Source organism: Ictalurus punctatus, chromosome 15, assembly GCF_001660625.3.
Source record: "Ictalurus punctatus breed USDA103 chromosome 15, Coco_2.0, whole genome shotgun sequence".
NCBI lineage: Eukaryota > Metazoa > Chordata > Actinopteri > Siluriformes > Ictaluridae > Ictalurus > Ictalurus punctatus.
The window spans coordinates 16,763,558-16,784,318 of record NC_030430.2 but is presented as its reverse complement, the minus strand read 5'-3'; the positions used below and the strand labels follow the sequence as shown (position 1 = coordinate 16,784,318).

The 20,761-nt window shown below is 39.6% G+C and overlaps 2 protein-coding genes across 12 annotated transcripts in view; one reads left to right on the top strand and one right to left on the bottom strand.

Moving 5' to 3' along the window:
• The window catches only part of phc2a (polyhomeotic homolog 2a (Drosophila)), a 43,264-nt gene extending 38,839 nt beyond the window's left edge, over nt 1–4,425 (top strand). For all 5 annotated transcript variants that reach the window (XM_017487148.3, XM_017487145.3, XM_017487150.3 and 2 more), the window contains 5 exons: nt 1,029–1,161; nt 1,325–1,439; nt 1,532–1,652; nt 1,735–2,020; nt 3,707–4,425. In XM_017487148.3, coding sequence (XP_017342637.1) covers nt 1,029–1,161; nt 1,325–1,439; nt 1,532–1,652; nt 1,735–2,020; nt 3,707–3,861 — 810 coding nt within the window. In that variant the 3' untranslated portion in view covers nt 3,862–4,425. The remainder of the gene's footprint in view (nt 1–1,028; nt 1,162–1,324; nt 1,440–1,531; nt 1,653–1,734; nt 2,021–3,706) is intronic.
• Nucleotides 4,426–4,998: 573 nt separating this feature from the next.
• Nucleotides 4,999–20,761, bottom strand: part of eif4g3b (eukaryotic translation initiation factor 4 gamma, 3b) — a 46,775-nt gene continuing 31,012 nt past the window's right edge. For 6 of the 7 annotated variants that reach the window (XM_017487135.3, XM_053686105.1, XM_017487138.3 and 3 more), the window contains 20 exons: nt 20,555–20,674; nt 15,458–15,613; nt 15,118–15,315; nt 14,753–14,899; nt 14,220–14,456; nt 13,243–13,347; nt 12,991–13,126; nt 12,774–12,862; nt 11,379–11,481; nt 11,150–11,264; nt 10,328–10,542; nt 10,036–10,151; nt 9,760–9,932; nt 9,252–9,377; nt 8,732–8,813; nt 7,963–8,061; nt 7,298–7,444; nt 7,094–7,175; nt 6,826–6,972; nt 4,999–6,047 (listed from right to left, as the gene is read on the bottom strand). In XM_017487135.3, coding sequence (XP_017342624.1) covers nt 5,866–6,047; nt 6,826–6,972; nt 7,094–7,175; nt 7,298–7,444; nt 7,963–8,061; nt 8,732–8,813; nt 9,252–9,377; nt 9,760–9,932; nt 10,036–10,151; nt 10,328–10,542; nt 11,150–11,264; nt 11,379–11,481; nt 12,774–12,862; nt 12,991–13,126; nt 13,243–13,347; nt 14,220–14,456; nt 14,753–14,899; nt 15,118–15,315; nt 15,458–15,613; nt 20,555–20,674 — 2,775 coding nt within the window. In that variant the 3' untranslated portion in view covers nt 4,999–5,865. Of the gene's footprint in view, nt 6,048–6,825; nt 6,973–7,093; nt 7,176–7,281; nt 7,445–7,962; nt 8,062–8,731; nt 8,814–9,251; nt 9,378–9,759; nt 9,933–10,035; nt 10,152–10,327; nt 10,543–11,149; nt 11,265–11,378; nt 11,482–12,773; nt 12,863–12,990; nt 13,127–13,242; nt 13,348–14,219; nt 14,457–14,752; nt 14,900–15,117; nt 15,316–15,457; nt 15,614–20,554; nt 20,675–20,761 lie in introns of those variants that run through there. The other variant, XM_053686108.1, reaches the window with a different exon arrangement.

Here is a 20,761-nt window from a genome sequence, read left to right as displayed (position 1 = left end):
ATTCCAGAAATGATGAGGAAGAAGGAGATTGAAATACATCAAAAAGCTATTTCAAAGGCTTTGGGACTCCAGAGAACCACAGTGTGAGCCATTATCTCTCACTGTGGTCCAATGGATCGAGTAGATTGATGAGTCGAAAGTGGAACTTGTTGGAAGACTGGGGTCCTGTTATATATGGCATGAACCAAACACAGAATTTCACAAAAAGAACATACACAAAAACAGAAGAAATCAGGATGGGGCAAATACTTTTTCACAGCACTGTACATTCACCATCCACTTTATGCGGAACACCTGTACACCTACACATTTATGCAATTATCTGGCAGCAGTGCAATGCATAAAACCATGCAGATTCATATCATAAGCTTTAGTTAAACATCAGAATAAGGAAAAATGTGGTCTCTGTGACTTTGGCTGGGATTTTCAAGTGATTACACAGAACGGTGCAGAAATGATAAATCTCCAGTAAGCCACAGTCACTCTCTCCAGGATTTTGTGATTACAGAAATTAACTCAAAATAAAGTAAACTCCGCAATATTTGAAGGACCAAGGGCCATTCATGTGCACTGAACATGAGTATAGCTAAAAGGTCTTGTTTACCAACAAACATAATTGCGAAAGACAGCGCAAAACGATTTCGTACAATTGCGATTTTTCACCAATTCAAGTAGTTTCTGCGAAACAAAATTGCATCCCAAATTTTGAGGGAAAAAACGCAGCAAAATCCAGCGTTTTTGTCTGCAACAATCGCAAAAAAACTGTAATGTGAAATTCTGTATGGACTAGACAAGAGACACCTTGTTGACGAGAGAGGTCAGAAGAGAACTGATTCGAGCTGACAGGACAGTACAGTAATAACCACTCCTTACATCCGTGGTGAGCAGGAAAGCATCTCAAAAAGCACAGCATGTGTAATCAAATCTCAGGTAATATTTTAGTAATAGTGCTGATCACTCGTGACTTGTCCCCTTACAAATGGGGGGAAAAAAGTATCATGTAAAGTTTCTTTGTATTTTAATTCCAGGTGGAGCGGCCATCATTGCTCCTCGACAGCGTCAAAAAGCACAAACAGCTGCAGCAGTCTCACTCCGGTGTGGAGAAGAAGGTTCAAGACTCTCACACAGCCGATTCCGAGATGGAGGATCTCTCACAGCACGGTGTGTGCAGGCATTATACACTTATGTGCCAGCGTTTTTTGGCTACACAACTTGTATTTGAATATTCAGTGGAAATGTGTAATTCCAAACAAAAAGGTTTTGACTGCTGTATTATTATTTTTTTTCTTCATGGTGAACACATATTTGTACACCCCCATTTTAGAGTTAAAGAATAGAGAGAAGGAGCCAACACTCTCTTGTGAACTGTGTGGGAAAGTCGACTTCGCTTACAACTTCAAGAGATCGAAGCGGTTCTGTTCTACAGTATGCGCAAAAAGGTATCAAGAGTATATCTACTCTGTAAATCCTGATAACCAGAAAGTGTGGCTGTTTTATTGCTCTTAACTAATGTTTGTCTTCAAATTTGAAGGTATAATGTGGGATGCACAAAGCGAATGGGTCTTTTTCCAAGACGGCCAACTCCTGAGAACCCCAAGAAGCAGAGAGCCTCCAGTAACCATCACAACAGTAGTTCAGAGGCCAAAAGACAAGTAATGTAGAGAGAACCGGCTTTCTTAGCAGCTTTGTGTTTGTTATCTGCGTGAACTGATTTTTACTCTTGTTTTTGTCTAGAATCCCAGCACTCAGACAGGCAGAGTGGGCTCAGAACCCTTGCCACGTCTCTCGCAGCCGTGCCACGGAGAGTCCAGCCAGTGTTCAGACATGTCGAGCTATGAAGAGCCTCCGTCTCCCGTGTCTGTGGCCAGCTCTGAAGCTCAGAGGAGGCAAAAGGAGAAAGGAGTAGATCATGGCGAGAACCACGGCAGGGAGCTGCCCCTCCTCACGCAGCAGTTCATGCCCTGTGATCCCGCCAAATGGAACGTAGAGGACGTTTATGCGTTTATCTGCTCGCTAACAGGTAGGGTGTGGCACTCGAAGTGTTGAGTGTCAGTTTGAACAGGCACACTGTTGGGTGTCAGTGATCAGCAAAAGTTCACAAACCTCCTAAATTTCATTCATTTATCAAGAGGGCATAAATCATTAGCACAGACAATGCCTTGTACCGTGCCCAAGCACGATTGTGCTCCCTCGCTGGCCTGCGCTCACATTACACTTAACATTCCTGGCCTGTGCACGCTTACATCATTATGATGTGACTTTTTTTTTTTTTTTTTGTTAAGAAGAAAAGCGCTCTCGCTCGGCACAATGGAGTCCATCATCATAACGTTATTGATCTTAAAACGTATCTTTTTATATTAGCTTTTGCTTGACTTTTGGTATGTATGCTTGAATATACATCATTGGTTGTTTTTTTTTTTTTTATGTAAAATGCCTTCAGAAGCTAATCTTAAAGGTGCTATATAAAATAGTTTTAATAATATTATTATTGTTGTGGCTTATTTGGAGTCGTTTGGGGCACGGTGACACTCGACCCTCTCACATGCCTAATAGATTTGTCACTTATGCAGCACTGTGACTTTCACTTAAACATGCTGCACGTATCAGAAGATTATTAAGGGGGCAGCTGACAGTCATGTGCCCAGCCACGGTTTGCAATCCCACTAGATGCATACAGTGCCCGAGTCCACCTCTTCAAGCGGGCCTGGGCACAGTAGGGAGCTATCACACTAGTCAAACGGACAGATCGCCTAGTGTGAGTGCGCTCTTAATGTACGAGCTATAAGTTATTTTATTTGTAATTGCCCAGTGGAGAATGAAAATGACCCATAGTCTTTATTGACCTTCACGCAACACAAGTTTTCATTTGGTATATTTAAACTTACCAAATCATGTCACAGTGGTGTGATGCACCTTGATGTGGTAACTGTAGCACATATTACTCATTCCAAATCCCACCTCCTGCTGCACTACAAACATTTACATTCATTCATTTAGCAGATGCTTTTATACAAAGCAAGTTAAATTGAGCTGAGGAGATGAGGGTTAAGGGTTTACTCAAGGGTCAGGAGGTTGGCAGTACCAGGATTCAGACTGATCAGTAGTCCAGAGAGATAACCGTTAAACCTCCACTACCCCTATGCAGGTGTGATCTGGATGTGTGTAAAATTATTTTTACGCTTTTTTAAAAAAAAATTTCAGGAACACTGGTGTGTGGAAACACTGGCAAAACTGATCAAAATAAAATGCAGTGCAAAACTGTCTCTCAGAATGCAGTTACTTCAGTTAAACAATTAAATAAAATGAAGATGCTAGCCAGACTCAAATAATAATATAATATTTTTACATGTGGCGTAAGGAGAAAAAAACAGCTCATAGCTGAAACATTGTCTTTTTGTTGAGAACGCAAACATGTTGCTTGAAAACTTGATAAGGAGAGAATAAGGCTATATGGCTATACTTCACCCCCTCCGCTAGAATTAATCTCTTTAATTGTTTTTACTTACTCTGTATTAGTGAACTTAACTAGCTTGACATATGTGAGTGTTAGGTTAGCTACCACTTTTTAGTCTAGTCAGTTAGGTTTCCTGGCAACAAGATATGGAGCACTGGAACTTCTTCTATTCGGGTGTGTGAGCTAATAAATGTATATTGGTCCACCCCTGAGCAAGTATTTTTGCTAATCCAGAGTATTTTTCATTTCCAGGCTGCCAGGAGATAGCTGATGAGTTCCGTTCTCAGGAGATCGATGGCCAGGCCTTGATGCTACTGAAAGAAGACCATCTAATGAGCACCATGAACATCAAACTGGGGCCTGCACTGAAAATCTTTGCCCGCATCAGTATGCTCAAAGACTCCTAGCCTCTCCTTTGGGACTTAATACACCCAAAACTCCTGCACTGATTTTATTTCATATCCCAATATGGTTATGAATCCAGGGGACTTTTGCTGCCCTAAGAGTTTAAGGCCAGAATTTTCTTCACAGCTTTCTGAGACGTGAGGAGGGAACGCTGTTCCGTCTGGTTAGCCTAGTTCATGACCCCATAGGGGAAAACAATCAGCTTGATCAAAAGCAAGCACAAAATATCTAGGCATCTGATTTAAATTATGTTCATAAGTGGCTGATTCTGCACACCAGGAAAAGTTAATAAAATGCAACAGGTTTACATTTCATTTCATGTTTACATTTTAGAACTTTTTTTTTTTTTTTTTTGGAACAAGGACTTGTTCAGGTGCTCAATGAGTTTAGTTTCTTTACAGATTTGTTTTACATATGAAAATGAAACTTGTCTGGTAGCAGACAGGGAACAAGATATCTGAAAAGAAGATCAACATATTTTCTGTTCATTGCTTATATTTATACTGACAGTGCTGAGATTGTGACCAGTGTGATTAAGTACATATGGGATAGTGTGTAGATAAAAATGAAAGAAGAAAGAAAGAAAAAAAAGTCAATGTGCCTGCCCTGTTCCCAACTATCCCAAAGACTCACATTTCAACCCTTTTGCATCAGCCATACAATATTTCAGCATGCAACTGCTGCTCACTGCTAGTTGAGGGACAGCTGTATTACAGCACACATCAGTCAGGTTACAGGATCCAACTGATAGCAACATTCTGCTTGTGTTTTAAAAGGACTGTGGCCCAAAATTAATTTCTCTGCAAAGTTGTTAGTATTCTAATTTTCACATGATCAATATTCTATTTATTAAGAGGAAAGGTGTGTGTGTGTGTGTGTGTGTGTGAGATAGTTTTGTATTTGGGAAGAATTAAACTTTGCCAGTATTGTGTGGTTGTTCTGTTTGATTTGACCTGGAAGGGAAGGAGCTCAATGAGCTGTTGTCTGTGGACCATTCAGAGGCATCTTAAAGTAGAGTTTTGTTTCTCTGAATGATGTTAGTCAAAAAACAAAACAAAAAAACAAACAGCTTAGATTTCAGACATCACAACTGAATTGAACTTCAGCACTAAATGCATAGAAATAGCACTCTACCATGATTTGCTTTTTTAAACATAATTTTTGCTTTTTAATATATTTACATGTTTTAAATTTGCTCTATCAGTATTAAGAATTACAAGCACTTTAGGTTTAGCAACATCTCTTTAGCATCCTTTGTACAAGTTGCCATTTGCTCAGTGAATTCCATTCGAAGGTCTTGTTTTGATCATAATCGCAGCAGTCTTCCGAATGCATAGTTCTGCTGGATTCAACCTTTCCATGTAGAGTAAGCTAAAGCAGAAGGAAAACTGGTAAGGTTATGTCAGTAATAACCTTAAAAAGCCGACGGAAATCTATGCCAAATCTCTAGAACCCTGACTGTCATTTACCCATTGAATTCTATTGTCCTTAACCGAACAATCTGGATGTCAGGAAGCCTTTCAAACCATTTTTACAGTTATTATATTATTATTAACATTATTTATTTCTATATCCACCAATGCCTCATTTTGACCATCTGCAAACGTTAAATACAATTGTTTGCAGGTCTTTAAAATAGAAAAAGAAAGACAAAAAGGGAGGGAGGGGGGAAATCATAAATTAGAGTCTGAACTGAGCTTCTGTTTCATTATAGCACATAAATGCATTATTAAAGTCCTTTTCCTTAAAAAGTAACAAAAGAGAAAATTAAAAACTTAAATGAAATATTACTATAAATAATACATGTATTTTTAGTGCTCCAGCAATTGTAAGTCGTCATGTCGCTTTACGTCAGTGAACTGTACCCATTTGCACTGGTGCGCTTCATTCTTCCCATTGATACATAAAGTTTGCTTGTATTTCATTTTAGAAGATGCGGTTATTGTTTCAGCGACTATTGTCTTTGTCAGTACACGCCCACAAACATGTCCTTTTTTCCCCTTTTGTCAATTGTCCTCCGACTCCTCCTCAGCCTCTCGCAGCCACGTGAAGAAGGCAGTCACGGATTTGAGCGCTACTCCTTTGCCCTGTTGTTCAGCCGGGTCTTTGCTGGTCTCCCACTTGTAGAACGCGTCCTCCGATATTACGTCCTCATCATACAAACAGTCAAAGAACATACGGAGCAAGTCTGAGGAAAGAAATGGAAGAAACAATACTTAACATTACTGAAGAACAGTCCAGTTTTCAACAGTACAACATTACCCAGTGTTCACACTACTATGTGATGAGTTGCTCATGTAGTTTGCAGTAGTAGCTATAAAGTATACTAGCTACACACACTGACCATGATCTCTGCTGCTTTATTTTTTATGAAAATCAAAATGGAAGTTTTGTGGCTTTTAGTATGAATGTTAGCCTTAAGGTTATCGATAAGCCAGTGCGCTGCAACACACTGTCAAATGCGCTCTAGAATCTGAAGTGTCCCACCCCAACATCACAAAAACCCATGGTACTAAACGTCAAGTACGGCTTAGCCCGTTTGAGGTAAGCTAAACGCTATTGGTTATAAAGGGGAATGAGCCACTCTGTCCCTTCCTGTTTCAGTGGAAATTAGATCAACACATTGAATAACGCTGTGCATTTTAAAGCACTTCATGGGGGACTTTAATGAGTTGTATATGATGAAAGCATGGTTCAAAGTTTTTCTTCCATTTTTGAGCATCAAACAGTAAATGGGAACTAGCTAACAGTGCCAGACCACATGCGTCATTGGATTGTGTCAAGAATCATTTGAGCCAATTGTTTGAACCAATCATACCTGATTTGCATAAATTCAAATGCTGCTTGCCACTGAAAGAGTACCTCTGTGTTTTGCATGTACGCAGAAAATGAATGATAGGCTGTCGCTTGGCAAAGTGAACACGGTCTTAGAATGCTACACAGCTGAAAAGACAGTTTGTACTCACTCGGAGGCTGGTCCAGTTTCACTATCAGAGCTTGAAGTGCGTAAAGTGCTTGCAACTGTCTCTCCGTGTCCGAGTTAAGGTACTTGTGTAATACAGGCAAACGCTTCTGGATAATGGCCGTGTCCACTCTACAGGAGGAACTCTCCCCTGTGTATACACACACACAGCACTTTTAGACTGGTGGCATCAGAGGTGAAATGCTCTGAAAGATATTTGTGCCATTATTTGAATGTAGTAAAAGGACTATTCAGTAGACCCAGACACTTACATTTGACTGCTGCTTTACACACAGCAGTCATCAGAGCTCTGAGGAAGGGTGGTGAACTCATTTCCGACTCATCCAGATTTGCCTGATAGGGAAAATCACACACAAAATAAAAACAGCATAAAACAATAGCATTTTAAAAACGCACCATTACTGTAAGAGGTTATCACCACGACCCTGAATGAAATTACTTCAACGGCCTTGTACCTCTACCCAGTCGAAGATTTGTTCGTCGCTAGCCACATCCTCCAGGAGGAGTTTTTCAAGTTGTTTGTTCAGCTCTTCGGGTGAGAGTGTTCTCGTAAAGGCCATGTCGGGCGGACTCGAGCAATCAGAAAGAGTGAAGTCTAGTTTCTGGCAAAGGTGAAAAAATGAACTGTCGTCAAAATTTGGAACAGTTTTATACGCAAGAATAAGTCTGTGCTCTTTGTGTCATCGAAAAGCGACATTCATGCTGGTTTAGAAATAAAAATAAATAAATAAATAAAAAAAGAGCGTCAAGTCTAACGATCCAGCGTAATGCTTTGTACAGCACAACCACAAATACTTTTGTTTTTCTGATCAGATAAGGTGCACTGAATGTTCTTACAATTACAAATGCATTTCATCACAGTTTGGATTTTCCTCATACTGTTGACAAAAATTTTAAACTGTTCATTAACAATCAGACAAAAGTACAGTTAGCCAAATGATCTGATCAGACAAAAGTAAGCCAAGCAATTCTTTGAAATCTTTCAAGAATAATGCTGTCGCTTTTAATCATCTCTACTATTAGAACTAAAGTTGTTTGTAGAAAATCCAAGTTACGCTGCATCCTGTTTAGTCCGCATATTCCAGTGGTTTCCAAATCTAGAGTGTGGGCAACAGCTCACCTGCTCAGTAATGAAGCTGTGCACATCCTCTGTTTCAGGGAGGAAGTCAGCCCAGCGCAGTCCAGAGTCCCTCCATAAGGCCCCCACTTTCCTATGGCTCTAAAGCACATAAACCTCACAGCTATTAGGATAACATCACCACAGTATTCAATTACTGGCCACAGGTCTAACAAAAATAAACAACCATTTCAAATTGTAGGACAATCTAATTTACTACATTTCTAAATATTTGACACATACACGTGTCAAAGTTTGGAGACACTTGACGTAAATGTTTCTCGTGATCTTAAAAATCTTTTGATCTGAAGGTGTATGATGAAATGTTTGAAATCGGTGTTGCAGACAAAAATATAATCATGAATATAAACATTCATTTCTTTCACTAGAAAACTCATTTTATTTCACAAAAAAAAAATATATATATATTTTACATGGACGACTTGGAAAAGCAGCCAATAAGTGTCTAGCATAGGTGGGAACTCCTTTAATACTGTTTAAAAAGCATCTCAGGGGGATTCCTCAAGAACTCCTCAAGAAATCCCAAGAATACATTTCTGGAAATTCTAGGCAAAAAAGGGTATCTACTTTGAAGATGTGAAAATATTAAATTACTTTTGATTTATTTGGGTTTTTTTTTTTTATCACAACATAATTCCCATAGTTCCAGTTGTGGTATTCGAGAGTTTTGATGACTTTATTATTAGTAAAGGGGGATGAGTGTTTCTAAACTTCGACTAGTTGTGTTATAAATTATTATAACTTTGCTTACCATTTGTTTGCATAGAAGGTGCAATATTTCAGAAAATAATATGCCAGCTCTTCCCACAGGGAGTAATGGTTTGCTAAATTCACTGCAAAAAAAAAAAAAAAAACAATAAAGAAAACACTAACATCTCTTACAGCAAATATATATATATATATATATATATATATATATATATATATATATATATATATATATATAATATAATATAATATTTTATATATATATATATATATATATATATATATAATATAATATAATATTTTATATATATATATATATATATATATATATATATATATATATATATAATATAATATTTTATATATATATATATAATATAATATAATATTATATATATATATATATATATATATATATATATATATATATATATATATATATATATATATATATATATATATAAAATATTATATTATATAATATATATATATATATTTTATGTATAGATTTAGAGAACTAGACACCATTGTGTTTGCTGAGATCCAAATAAACAAAACCATACCTAAATAATTCTCTCATAGAGATTCCTCCTTCCCGGAGCACAGGATTAACTAGCTCCGCTAAGTACAGCCATATATGAGGAATGTCAATGGCCATATCATCTGCTATCTCAAGGGTTTCTGAAAACCTGAAAACAAGGAAAGACAAGAAAATTCAATAAGGAAAGAAAGGAAAAGAATGGAAAGAAGGAAGAAAAAAAAAGAGACAGAACAGAGCATATTTTGATGAGGATTATGATTCTCTAATAGTTGCTCCAGGTTTAAAAACAAAACAAAAAAACAGATTAGTAGTCAGCAATGAATGATGCTGCTGATGTTCAACTATTTATCTTTACACAAATAATAAAGATGGGCAACTGTAAAAACAACCCCGTTAATTATAATACTAACAAAAATCCCCTTGGACATAAACATGCCATCAAATTTTCAACATCTCATGAATCAGTTGTGCTTCTAGTGCTAGTTTGAGACACAATTAGACAGAGCTGTGTGGAAAGGAATGACACTCACCCTTTAAAGAACTGAGATTTGGAGAGGCTCCCAGCCTGCAGCAGCTGATGGAACAGCTGGCCCATATGTTCGCGCGTGATCTGGCTCCTCTCCAGTGTGGACTCCACACCCACCCGCACAAAAACATATAGCATTGTGGCCTGTTCCAGTTCGTCCACGCACTGCATGGCCTCCTGCACACGGACATACCCAATGATGTGACGCAGTAAGAATGTAATAGCGATGTGTGATAAAAGAATGCGATCCACGTTATAAAACACTGCATGAGGGAACAACCTTGTAATCATTAATGTGCAAAAACTCATCGATAATGGACTTGGACCGTTTCTCCATCTCCTCCTCTGATAACACAGGCTTGTCTGTAGTAGGGCCTGGCATTGCTTCAAGTTTTACTGCCACACAGAGGACATGAGGTGTCATCACAAATAATACTCATGCATTAAACTGAGTCACAGCCAACATACAAGTTTGGATCAGTGTATGGATGTGTCATTTTTCTGAAGGAATTCGGGGGAGCAGGTGCTGTGTTTGTATTAAAAGTTTGTGTGGATCCAAATCAGTGGCTCACCAGATTCCCTGGATTGGCTGCGCTCCAGCTTGCTTCTGCTAGCTGTGCTGGGCTGCGGTTTGGGCGTGTCAGGGACGTGCGTGTCCTTGGGAATTTCTTCCTGTGGAAGCTCCTCAGCAGCCTCCTTCGCTGTTCCGCCCACAGACGGAGGGCCAGACCGCGAAGGACCCAAAGTCAATGGTTTATCGTTGCGTTCCCGTCCCGAGCTTCCACGACTGGGAAACACACAATAAAGAGATTTTAATCGTCAAAATAAACATCACCTCACATTCAACAGCTTCTATTTCCAGCAAATATCTTAACATGGGTTGGGGGTGGGGGGGGGTGTCCAATATCAAAAGTAACAGTCAGTATGTGCTGACCACCAGCTGCTTTAAGTACTACAGCGCATCTCATCCTCATGGACTGCACCAGATTGGTCAGTTCTTTCTGCGAGATGTTACCCCACTCTTCCACCAAGACATTTGCCATTTGCAAGTTCTTGTGAGTAGGAACCCTAGGCATCTTTCTTCTGGTGTTTTTCAGAGTCCATAAAAAGGTCTCTTTAGTGTCCCAAGTTATTGCAACCTTAAAAGTCCCACAGGCGCATGTGCAATATTTGTTTATGGTTCACTGAACAACCATAAAAAACATTGTTTAAACCCTTTCCAATAAAGATCTGTAAAGCTTACCTGGATTTTACAAAATCATCTTTAAAATACAGTCTCCTGCAAAAGGCACGTTTTTTTTTTTCGTTTTTTTGCCGAGTTTAGACGGACAGTTTTTATTGGGACTTCACAGCCTACATTAGCTAACAATAGATCTTGAAGTGTTGCACAGTACCTGCTCAGGCCTCCTCTAGAGTCAATGTCAGGGGAGGCAGATGGAGTGGAGGCAGAAGCTGGGACTGAGGGCTGAAGCGGTGAGTAACGGTTCAGGCTGCTGGGGCGCAAGATATCTGCAGGAACAACACCTACATTCTTAACTTGCTATTTATTTTTCACAAAAAGAACAAGCACAAGACAGAGCCAAAAAAGGACACAGACTGCTGCATAATGAATTCAATTCTAACCTGATTCACTGGCCTTGGCTCCAGCTCCTCCACTGCTGCCCTTCATCCAGTTGAGCTGTGCTCGTCCCAATGGTCCCAACTGAATCTTATCATCTATTGTTGACTACACACACACACACACAGTAGATAAATCAGGGTTTGCTAACGCAAGGTGCCTGATTTAGGCATGCTTTTTTGAACATGCTTCTCAATCCTTCATAGTGCCTCCTTTAGAAACTGAAACGAAATGTGGCCTCCCACCTCGTGTGAAGAAAAATAGAACCTTGGAGCAGCATGACTCTGCATGTCTGATACCACCTTCTTCTCCTCAAACACATTTATTTTAAACACAGACCAATGCTGTGCAGTATTGAATTGATTTATTTAACTACATTTCCCATTGGAAAGTGAAAGCATTGCTCATTCTTTTATTCAAGTTTTTTATTCTAGTTTTTTTTTTTTTTTAAACCGCAGCAATTATAAACAAGCAACAGGGTTAATCTTTATTTCTCCACTACTCAAATAATTTTTTTTAAAAAAAAGGTTTTTTTTTGTCATTAGGTTAGAGCTACAGTTTTCTTTAAAGTCAATGCCAACACATCCATCCATCTTCAACCGCTTACTCCTTTTCAGGGTCGTGGGGAACCTGGAGCCTATCCCAGGGAGCATCAGGCACAAGGCGAGGTACACCCTAGACAGGGTGCCAGTCACAATCACACACCCATTCATACACTACAGACACTTTAGACAATCAGCCTACCATGCATGTCTTTGGACTGGGGGAGGAAACCAGAGTACCCGGAGGAAACCCTCTGGGTTTCCCAGAGGAAACCCCCGCAGCACGGGGAGAACATGCAAACTCCGCACACACAGAGCCGTGGGAATCGAACCCCCGACCCTGGCAGTGTGAGGCGACCGTGCTAACCACTAAGCCACCATGTGCCCGCCAACACACACAGTTTATACTAAGTGTTTATAGATTCCACTTTAAAGGAAATTGAAAGCCTCAAGTCTAGTAATAGCTCAGCAAGTAAGTAAAACTGTTCTACGTTATATCAACAGTTTTAAACAGAACATGTTTTCACATAAACGTGCTCCATTAGATGATCAGTTTTCCATATAAGATGCCACAGCATGTTCACCAACACTCTGTGCTATTTACTGCCTTCTGATCTTTTTGATAGACAGATAAAGTTCTTCTATGGCTCTGAAAACTCCTACACACTCAAGTGTTTTGGTACATTCTTTATAAATTAAAAAAACTTTCACCGGCAGGTGGTGCTCTTGGGCCTGTTTAATAAAAGAAATAATGAGTAATATATCTGTGATGGAAATGTTTTAGCTAATCTCCATATAGAGCTTTAAATGTTAAGATGTTCAAGCACAGTCATCAGATAAGACACTGCTTTTCATTACCTTGGTGATTTTAGGGATCTTGTTGGGGTCTATTGTTCTACTGTTCTTAGGCACAGGCACAGTGTTCCAGGTCTCCTCTCTTTGAATTACTGCAATATAAACAGAAATAAGGACAATAGACAGAGCATTGGGTAAGTGCTGTAACACATATCTCACAGAAAAAGGGGACCAAGCTGTAAAGAGGATCAGCCTATAGCACACATATGCCCTCTCTGACCTGGTCTCCTCTTGTCCTTGGATAGCAGCTGTTGGTGAACTTTCCTCTGCTCTTCCTGCTCCTCGATTTTGGCCTCCTTGTGGATCTGCTCAATGGTCTTGGGCCCGAGATCAGCTCTCCGTGATACCCAGTTGTGCTGAAACAAGCCATCACACATACCATCTAATTGTTTCTAATCATTTTCATGTGTACTACTGTTAAACATAAACACAAACATGCACATCTAGCACACAAATGGAGAAATTCACTAACCAGGCGCAGGTCAATTACATCCTGGAGCATGAAACGAATGCGTGATGAAGTCTTCCTCTCCTTCACTATTTTTTCCATCTGGTTAAAGTACTGATCCATTCGTGGCTAATGGAAAGAGAAGATTAGACAACCATATTGCTCCAATACCTATCCTGCTGACAGTTATCTACACCCATATACATATATATTTTATTATTAATTAATTAATATATTAATTAATTAAGTAATTAATATATTAATTACTTATATATATATATATATATATATATATATATATATATATATATATATATATATATATATATATATATATATATATATATATATATATTTGGCTTTTTGTCACTACCTTGAAGTTCCAGTAAAGTCCTCAGTTAAACTTTTTGGGAATCATAGCACGTAGAAGACATTTACAGGTCTTATGAGAATACAGCTGCCAGACACATGCAAGTATTAAAAAGCAGCTATTTGTTCAATGGAGTTATGTAGTCATTTACATCATTTTCACTTATGCTTGCTTGGCACAGCTAGTTCCAACATTAAACAGCAGGAGACAGAATTTTTGAGTAATGCAGCTATAGCAATTTCTCCAAGCCTCTTTAGATTGATCTGTCAATAGCAAGTGCTCTCTTAACACATGGTCAGTTAAAGCTTAAGGACTTGGTTACAAGAAACCTTTACAAAATAGAGTATTATACAAGCAGCAGAACAAGGTCACTAAACCACACACACACACACACACACACACACAAAAGCTTTAATATTACCACTACTGCTAAATCCTAGTTTATACCCTGACAATGGCACAACATGCTAGCTGTATCAAGTTTCTGTATCGCTCATTTTAAATTGCAGACTGTCCACATTAGTAATTTGGTCATGATACTGGAAATGCTAAACCTAAGAAAAGCCATTATTTCTAACCCTGTATAACCACAAACAACAAAAATCCTGTAAAAAGCTGTTGCTGTTTGTACCTTGGCCTTCTCAAAGTCCAGATCTTTGCCAATGGTCGTGAGGAGCCTACAGAGGCACTCGAGACTTTCCTCGTCGTGGTTCTTCAGCAGTTTCACCACACAGTCATGCATGATGGCCTCGGTCAACATTCGCAGCTTAAATAGCTCCCCGATGAACTTGATATTACCAATGGACCTTCTGCGGGCTTTGTCCTTAGCCTCCTCCAGCTCCTCCTGTAGCCTGTCACGCTCAGTGGCCTGGGGGGGAAGGGGGAGGGAGGGGAGGAATGAATGAATGAATGAATGAATAAATAAATAAATAAATAAATAAATCAGAGCGACTTCATTAAAACCAATCCATGAGCTCAAGGAATAAAAAAAAATTAATATATATTCCACATAAACATACCAAAGACAAAGTCCCAAAAGGGACTGGTTCAAGCCTGATAACAGATTATCTACTTGAAGCATCGCTTGGGATTTCAGCAGTTTATTTTGTAATCTGTGTAAATTGAAAAATGAAGAAAAAGCCTCTTCAGAGAAACTGTGCTTACTGAGGCAGCTGCTTCCAGTTCCCGCTGTTTCTTTTCAAAGACATCGTCATTCACTTTGTCCTTCTCAAACTCTTTCTGACAGCGGTTTAGCAGCAGCTTTCGGAAATTCACAGTGCTGTTGGGCTTGTCTGCCATGGGCACTTTTAACTAAACCAAAAAAATAAATAAATACACATTTCACAGTTATAAATCACAACCAGGATTAAATGCACAATAAACCAGACTCTGGAATAAAGCACCAGTCTAATATAGGGTTGCAGCAAGCCTTAATCACAGACATTAACTGCAACTGAACCACAAACTGCACTGATGGTTTGGTATAGATGTGAAATAGCAACAGTAAGGAGGTGCAATACGCTACTTACCGTAGCCAGACAGCTACACATATTGCCATACGCTACAGAGAAGCTAGGCTCATCAATGGCTTTCTCAAAAACCAGGTCGATGACGCCCTTAAGGCGCTCCTCCGTGTCGATGGTGAGATCTGTCACCTGCTTCATCAGCTGACTAAACATCTGTGGTGTCAGTTTGTTAAGGATACTGCGCACCTTCCGGAAAAGATCCTGAAGAACACACATGGAAATCAGCATGACTGCATCCAAAGCAGTATCGACATCCAATAAACTGATTTATTCCTCAGATAGCAAGCGAGTGTGAAATATTTCTCTGCCACAACAGCATGCAACTGCAGAATAATGCACTAACCTGAGTTCTCTGGGTCTCCGGGTCCTCTGCGGGGTTCTCTCTCTTCAAGCCAGGCTTCCAGGCGTTCTCAGACTTCTTCAGCTGCACCTCATCGTTCACAGACACATTCATGATGATCTTGCGGGGAGGAGGGCGTCTCAGACTTACATTCAGAAGCTAAAAGAGCAAATATCGCAATTATGACTAAGCAAAACATTCGATAAAGAAACGGATAGAAAAATAATGAAGTAATCGATTACTTAATTTAAAATAAAGAGTCTGGCACATGTGTGGCACTCTCATAATTCTTTTTAGGAAGAAAAAAAAAATAGCCAAATAAATGTAATGCTGTAGTGTCAGAAATACTTCAAGAAAGGCCCAACAGGACAATGACAATTGAGATGTGTATGCGCATGCCTTTAAGTCGGCTTGCTAAGTTACAGCTGACAGGATATGAGTTGAGACAGACCACTACTTAAAATATGAATGGAGCAGTGAGTACCGCTCAACATGGCTGCTATATTACACAAATCCTGGCCCTCAGTACAAAGAACCACACTGTTAACATCCATTTCAAATCTGTGTTTGAAACGTAATGTTTTAATTCAGCACTCAAGAGGACAGGAGCCTGGTTTTGTTTGACTGAAAATAACGGCCTGGGAGCATTGCCAATTTGGTCGCAGAACAGACAGACTTTGTCAGCAAAGACCTTTTAGTAGTGTGCTGTTGTGTTACTTTGTATTAGTTTGTAAGTTGTCTATTAAAATTTAGACTCAACATTCTACAGGGTTTCCCAAAAGTCTCCATACATGGTGGAAACAAACACTTTTAGCAAAATGTCTTCCAAAGTTCTTTATACTTGTATACATGTTGGCCTGAAACCGACTGATATTAGCTACCATCACTTAAAGTTAATACTTACATCAGCTAGAACAATTTGTGGATGAAGAAATGCACAAGAACAAGTAGGTGAGAGTAGCAAGCGTCCAAGTTTGTCCACCAACACGAGATCCCCACAGTGAGACGTCCTAAAGTCATCAAAATTCCCCTCAGTTGGGGCCAACCTTTTATACAGTTTGCTATCCCTTGTGTACGCCCCTAGCTCGACCTGTCCCAATACGTCTATAAATAAATTATATATATTCACTTATGTTATACTTGAAACAAATGGACTTGTTGCTGGGAGTGAAAGAGCAAATCCTATCTCTCTGTTGTTATCGCCCTACAGCTGGGCAATGTCCCTTTGTCCCGTTCTCATTTCATGACACAGCCATTGAACAGAATATACGCTATCAACTAGCATACCTGGTAGCTGATATGTCTCTCTTGTAGGGTTGTCACGAGAACTGATACTTCGGTAACAAGTCGGTACAAACATTCTTAAAACATGACGGTACTTGTTTTTTTTGCAGTTGCGTAGGTATTGTTGGTAATGAAGTTACTGAGGTTGCAATTCTTCCGGAAATGATGGGGGCAGCAAATACGCATAAATGTTTTAGTTGGTCCACAAGAAGAAGCACGCCTACAAGCACACGGGAAAAACTACAGAAGTACAAAAAAGTTTAGCTCCAACCTGACTCGTTGAGAGGAAAGGTGGTAGGAGTCAAATATGGAAATACTTTGCATTCGAGGCGGATGACAAACATAGTTGATACTCTGAAGCCGGTGTGCAACCAATGCTATTGTTCATTTCAAACAAAGCGAGCAAACACCTGGAATTTGGCGAAGCACCTGAAAGACGCTCCTATATTACGTTTGTTTGAGGCAGCTGGCACAGTAGCCGTGAAACCGGCTAACGTTATGCTCCATGTAATGTTTGCGATAGCCAGTTATTTGTTCACGACTCTAACAGATTAGTGTTATAAACTACCTCCTAATGGACCACCATGCATCGCCATTCAGCCCGTGTCCTGTCAGCAAAATGTCGCCTAGTGTCACTAATAATTATTCACATGTTCATGCTTTTAATAAATCTTTCTGGCCTGCCACAATATCAGTGAATTTAAACTAATGCTTGCATTCAGAGTATAAGGTGTGTGTGTGTGTGTTTAGGAGTGCACCTTAGTACTTGCAGCCTCCACTGTTTTATTATTCATTGTCAGAAGGTGTTTGATAACTAAAATATCCCCCCTCTCTCTCTCTTTTTGCCAGTATCAGCCAGAGGAGGATGTCCTCCAGGAAAGTTTTTGATTACTTTTTTTTTTTTTTTAAATAGTATTTTTATACCACACCGTGGTATCGAGTATTGTGTACTATTGGTGGTGTGCTGGCCCAAATTTTGCCTATTACCTGAATACAATTAACAGAGAAACAGATACTCACATATTCAATTGGAGAAAGAAAACTAAGAAACCAGCCATGAGTGAGAAGAAGCAAGGGTCCAGGTTTATTCGTTCCGTTCCACCACACAAGATCCACACAGTTTGAGACGCCCCAAAATGCGATCTAAAAAACCAGAGCTGAAGCTCTTCTATTTATACAGGTTTTCTTAGGGTCAGGATGACCCAGACACCAATATGTTTAGAGTTAGGTGTCCCAGAACACCATTACGTATGTTAACCCTTATCTTGCAGGTGCAGCGTGGCTCCAAAATATATTTTGTTTTGTTTCACTCTTTAAAAATAACCTGACCTTGTCTGTGTCACTCCTGACTGGATTTTCATCGAGAAAGGATTCTCCATACTTTCAAACAGACCATCTCTAAATTATGAGTAAGGTTCATGTTTGTTCTGCATTTCTTTTTTTATTGCATGTACATTACCCTATAATAGTTTATTTCTGGTTTCTGCATATACACCAGGCCTCTGTGTGTGTGTGTGTGTGTCTCTTAGTTGACCTTCTGCCTGTGTCCAGACATACTCCACCTACGCTCTGAGGCCTGCCGCACTAACCAAAACATGTATTGTTATCACCCTGCACATTGCTTATCTGTGTGTGTTGTGTCTTAGGTGAACGTCAGCCCAGTGAATTTTCAATAAAATTACATACTACTCATACTAGGTCTCCCTCGTGTTTATTTCATGTATATTTTATATACAACAGGTGTCAGTACCGACTACTAGATTTTTGGTATCGTGACATCCTTACTCTCTTGGTTGAAAATCTCCTTGCTGAGCCCAGTGTCTCTGGTTTTCAATCACCTCTCCGCTACATGATTGTCCCAGCTGCAGTTTTTGTGAATGCACCTACGCAGACAGACACCTTTGAGCTGCCGTCTGATGAAGAGACATGACTGTCTCTGGGGCTGAGTATAGTTTTAACCCTGCTGATAACCCAGCTGATTTTCCCCAGTCCCTTTCCTTTCTCTCTCAGTTCTCCTAATTACTCTCCACACTCCTCCCACTCTTCTCCATCTCCTCCATGCTCCCCAACTGATTATTCTCCCATCAGCCCTCATTCTTAACCCATGTACCCTTTTCCCTTGTTTTCCCACAGTTGTCTCCCTTGTGTTTTATTTCTGTCATAATTTTCATCCAACATAAACATACTTATATATGTACACATTTGTTCTGATAGCCTTTAAGAATGCCTTTGACAAAAGAAGAACGTATTGAAATCATTCTCATAGCTGGATGTGAAAGCTGGTCCAAGGTTGCGATGGACTTTAACAGGAAACATGGCAAACAATCACACAACACTGTTGTTAACAAATTCAAAAAGACTAGAAGTGTTGTGGATCAACCGAGAAGTGAACATCCACGAACATCCACTGATGAAGTCACACCTGACAGTCTCCTATGTACAGAAAATTTTGGGACGCCCTGTATGTACAACCAAGACTAAAATATTGGCACCCAAGGTATTGTTTAGGTTGCTCACAACTACTATTACAGCAGCTACTCTCATGGTATATTGTTCGCGCTATAAAGTAACCGTAACCATACTATGCCAAAGACAGGCTACACAGATACTAGTCCAGGCTCTTGTTATCTCAAAACCGGACTACTGCAACTCACTACTTTCTGGCCTCCCAGCCAGCTCCAACAAATCCCTTCAGATGATTCAGAATGCAGCAGCACGCCTTGTCTTCAACCAGCCCAAGAGAACCCATGTCACACCCCTCTTCATCTCCCTCCACTGGCTTCCTCTAGCTGCCCATATCAAATTCAAGGCCTTGATGCTCACCTACAAGACCTTGTCTGGAACAGCACCCTCCTACCTCAACTCTCTCCTGAAGGCTTACGTTCCCTCACGCAATCTGCGATCAATTAGCAACCGACGTTTAGTAGTTCCCACTCAGCGTGGTGCATGGTCCCTTTCCAGAACCTTCACACTAACTGTTCTTCAGTGGTGGAATGAACTTCCAACCTCAATCCGGACCGCAGAATCTCTCACCATCTTCAAAAAACAGCTAAAGACCCACCTCTTCCGTGAACACCTAACCAACTCATAAAAAAAAAAATTAAAATAAATTTAAAAAAAAAACCCACACAACACACACACATTATATACACACACACACTATAAATTTTGCACTAGCACCTCTACACTGTGCACTTTGCTTCTTCTGGAACTCAATTAACAGATCCTGTATGTTAGCACTACTTGTATTGTTCTCTGCTTGATATTGCTTTGCTTGTATTTTTCTCATTTGTAAGTCGCTTTGGATAAAAGCGTCTGCTAAATGAATAAATGTAAATGTAAATAGACACACATTTTATCATTGCTAAGCTACAGGACTTTGTTGTGTCTGGTGACACGGTCACCTGGTTCTATGCAAACCAATCAGATGTCTTTGACAGAGTAATACTCAAATACAGTAGGTGAGAAGCAAAACTCACGTTTATTGTCCAATAATAGCAGCTACCATGAGACCAATTCATTGGGACGTCCCAGAATGATCTGAACTAACAGTGACCATGCTATGTCATAGACACACATTACTAAGCTACTGGTCTTGTTCCATTATAATACTTTGGTGACAAGCAAAAAAAAAAATCAAATTGCAAATTCTGGGTAGTATCTAAGTAATCAATTGGGTTGTTGTAGAACAAATACTTGATTAGTTAGATGTATCCATCACTAATATTTTACACAACACAGTCATGTAATAATTCAAAAATAATAAATAAAAATAAATAAATTAAAAAAATAGGGAAGGAGGGGGCAGAAACTCACCGGTGCTCCTCTCCCTGCAGGAATGAGTCTACTAAAGTCTGCAAAAGCTGGGGTGAAGTCTGGGCCTCTGGAGATGAGCCCCCGTGGGTCCGGCCGCAGGGGAAGCTTATTTTGGTTTATCTGTAAAAGCAGAGAGTCCAGCAACAATCTATCAAACCCTATCCACTATACAGTTCTGAAGTTTTAATAAATGCCATGTCTTAAGAG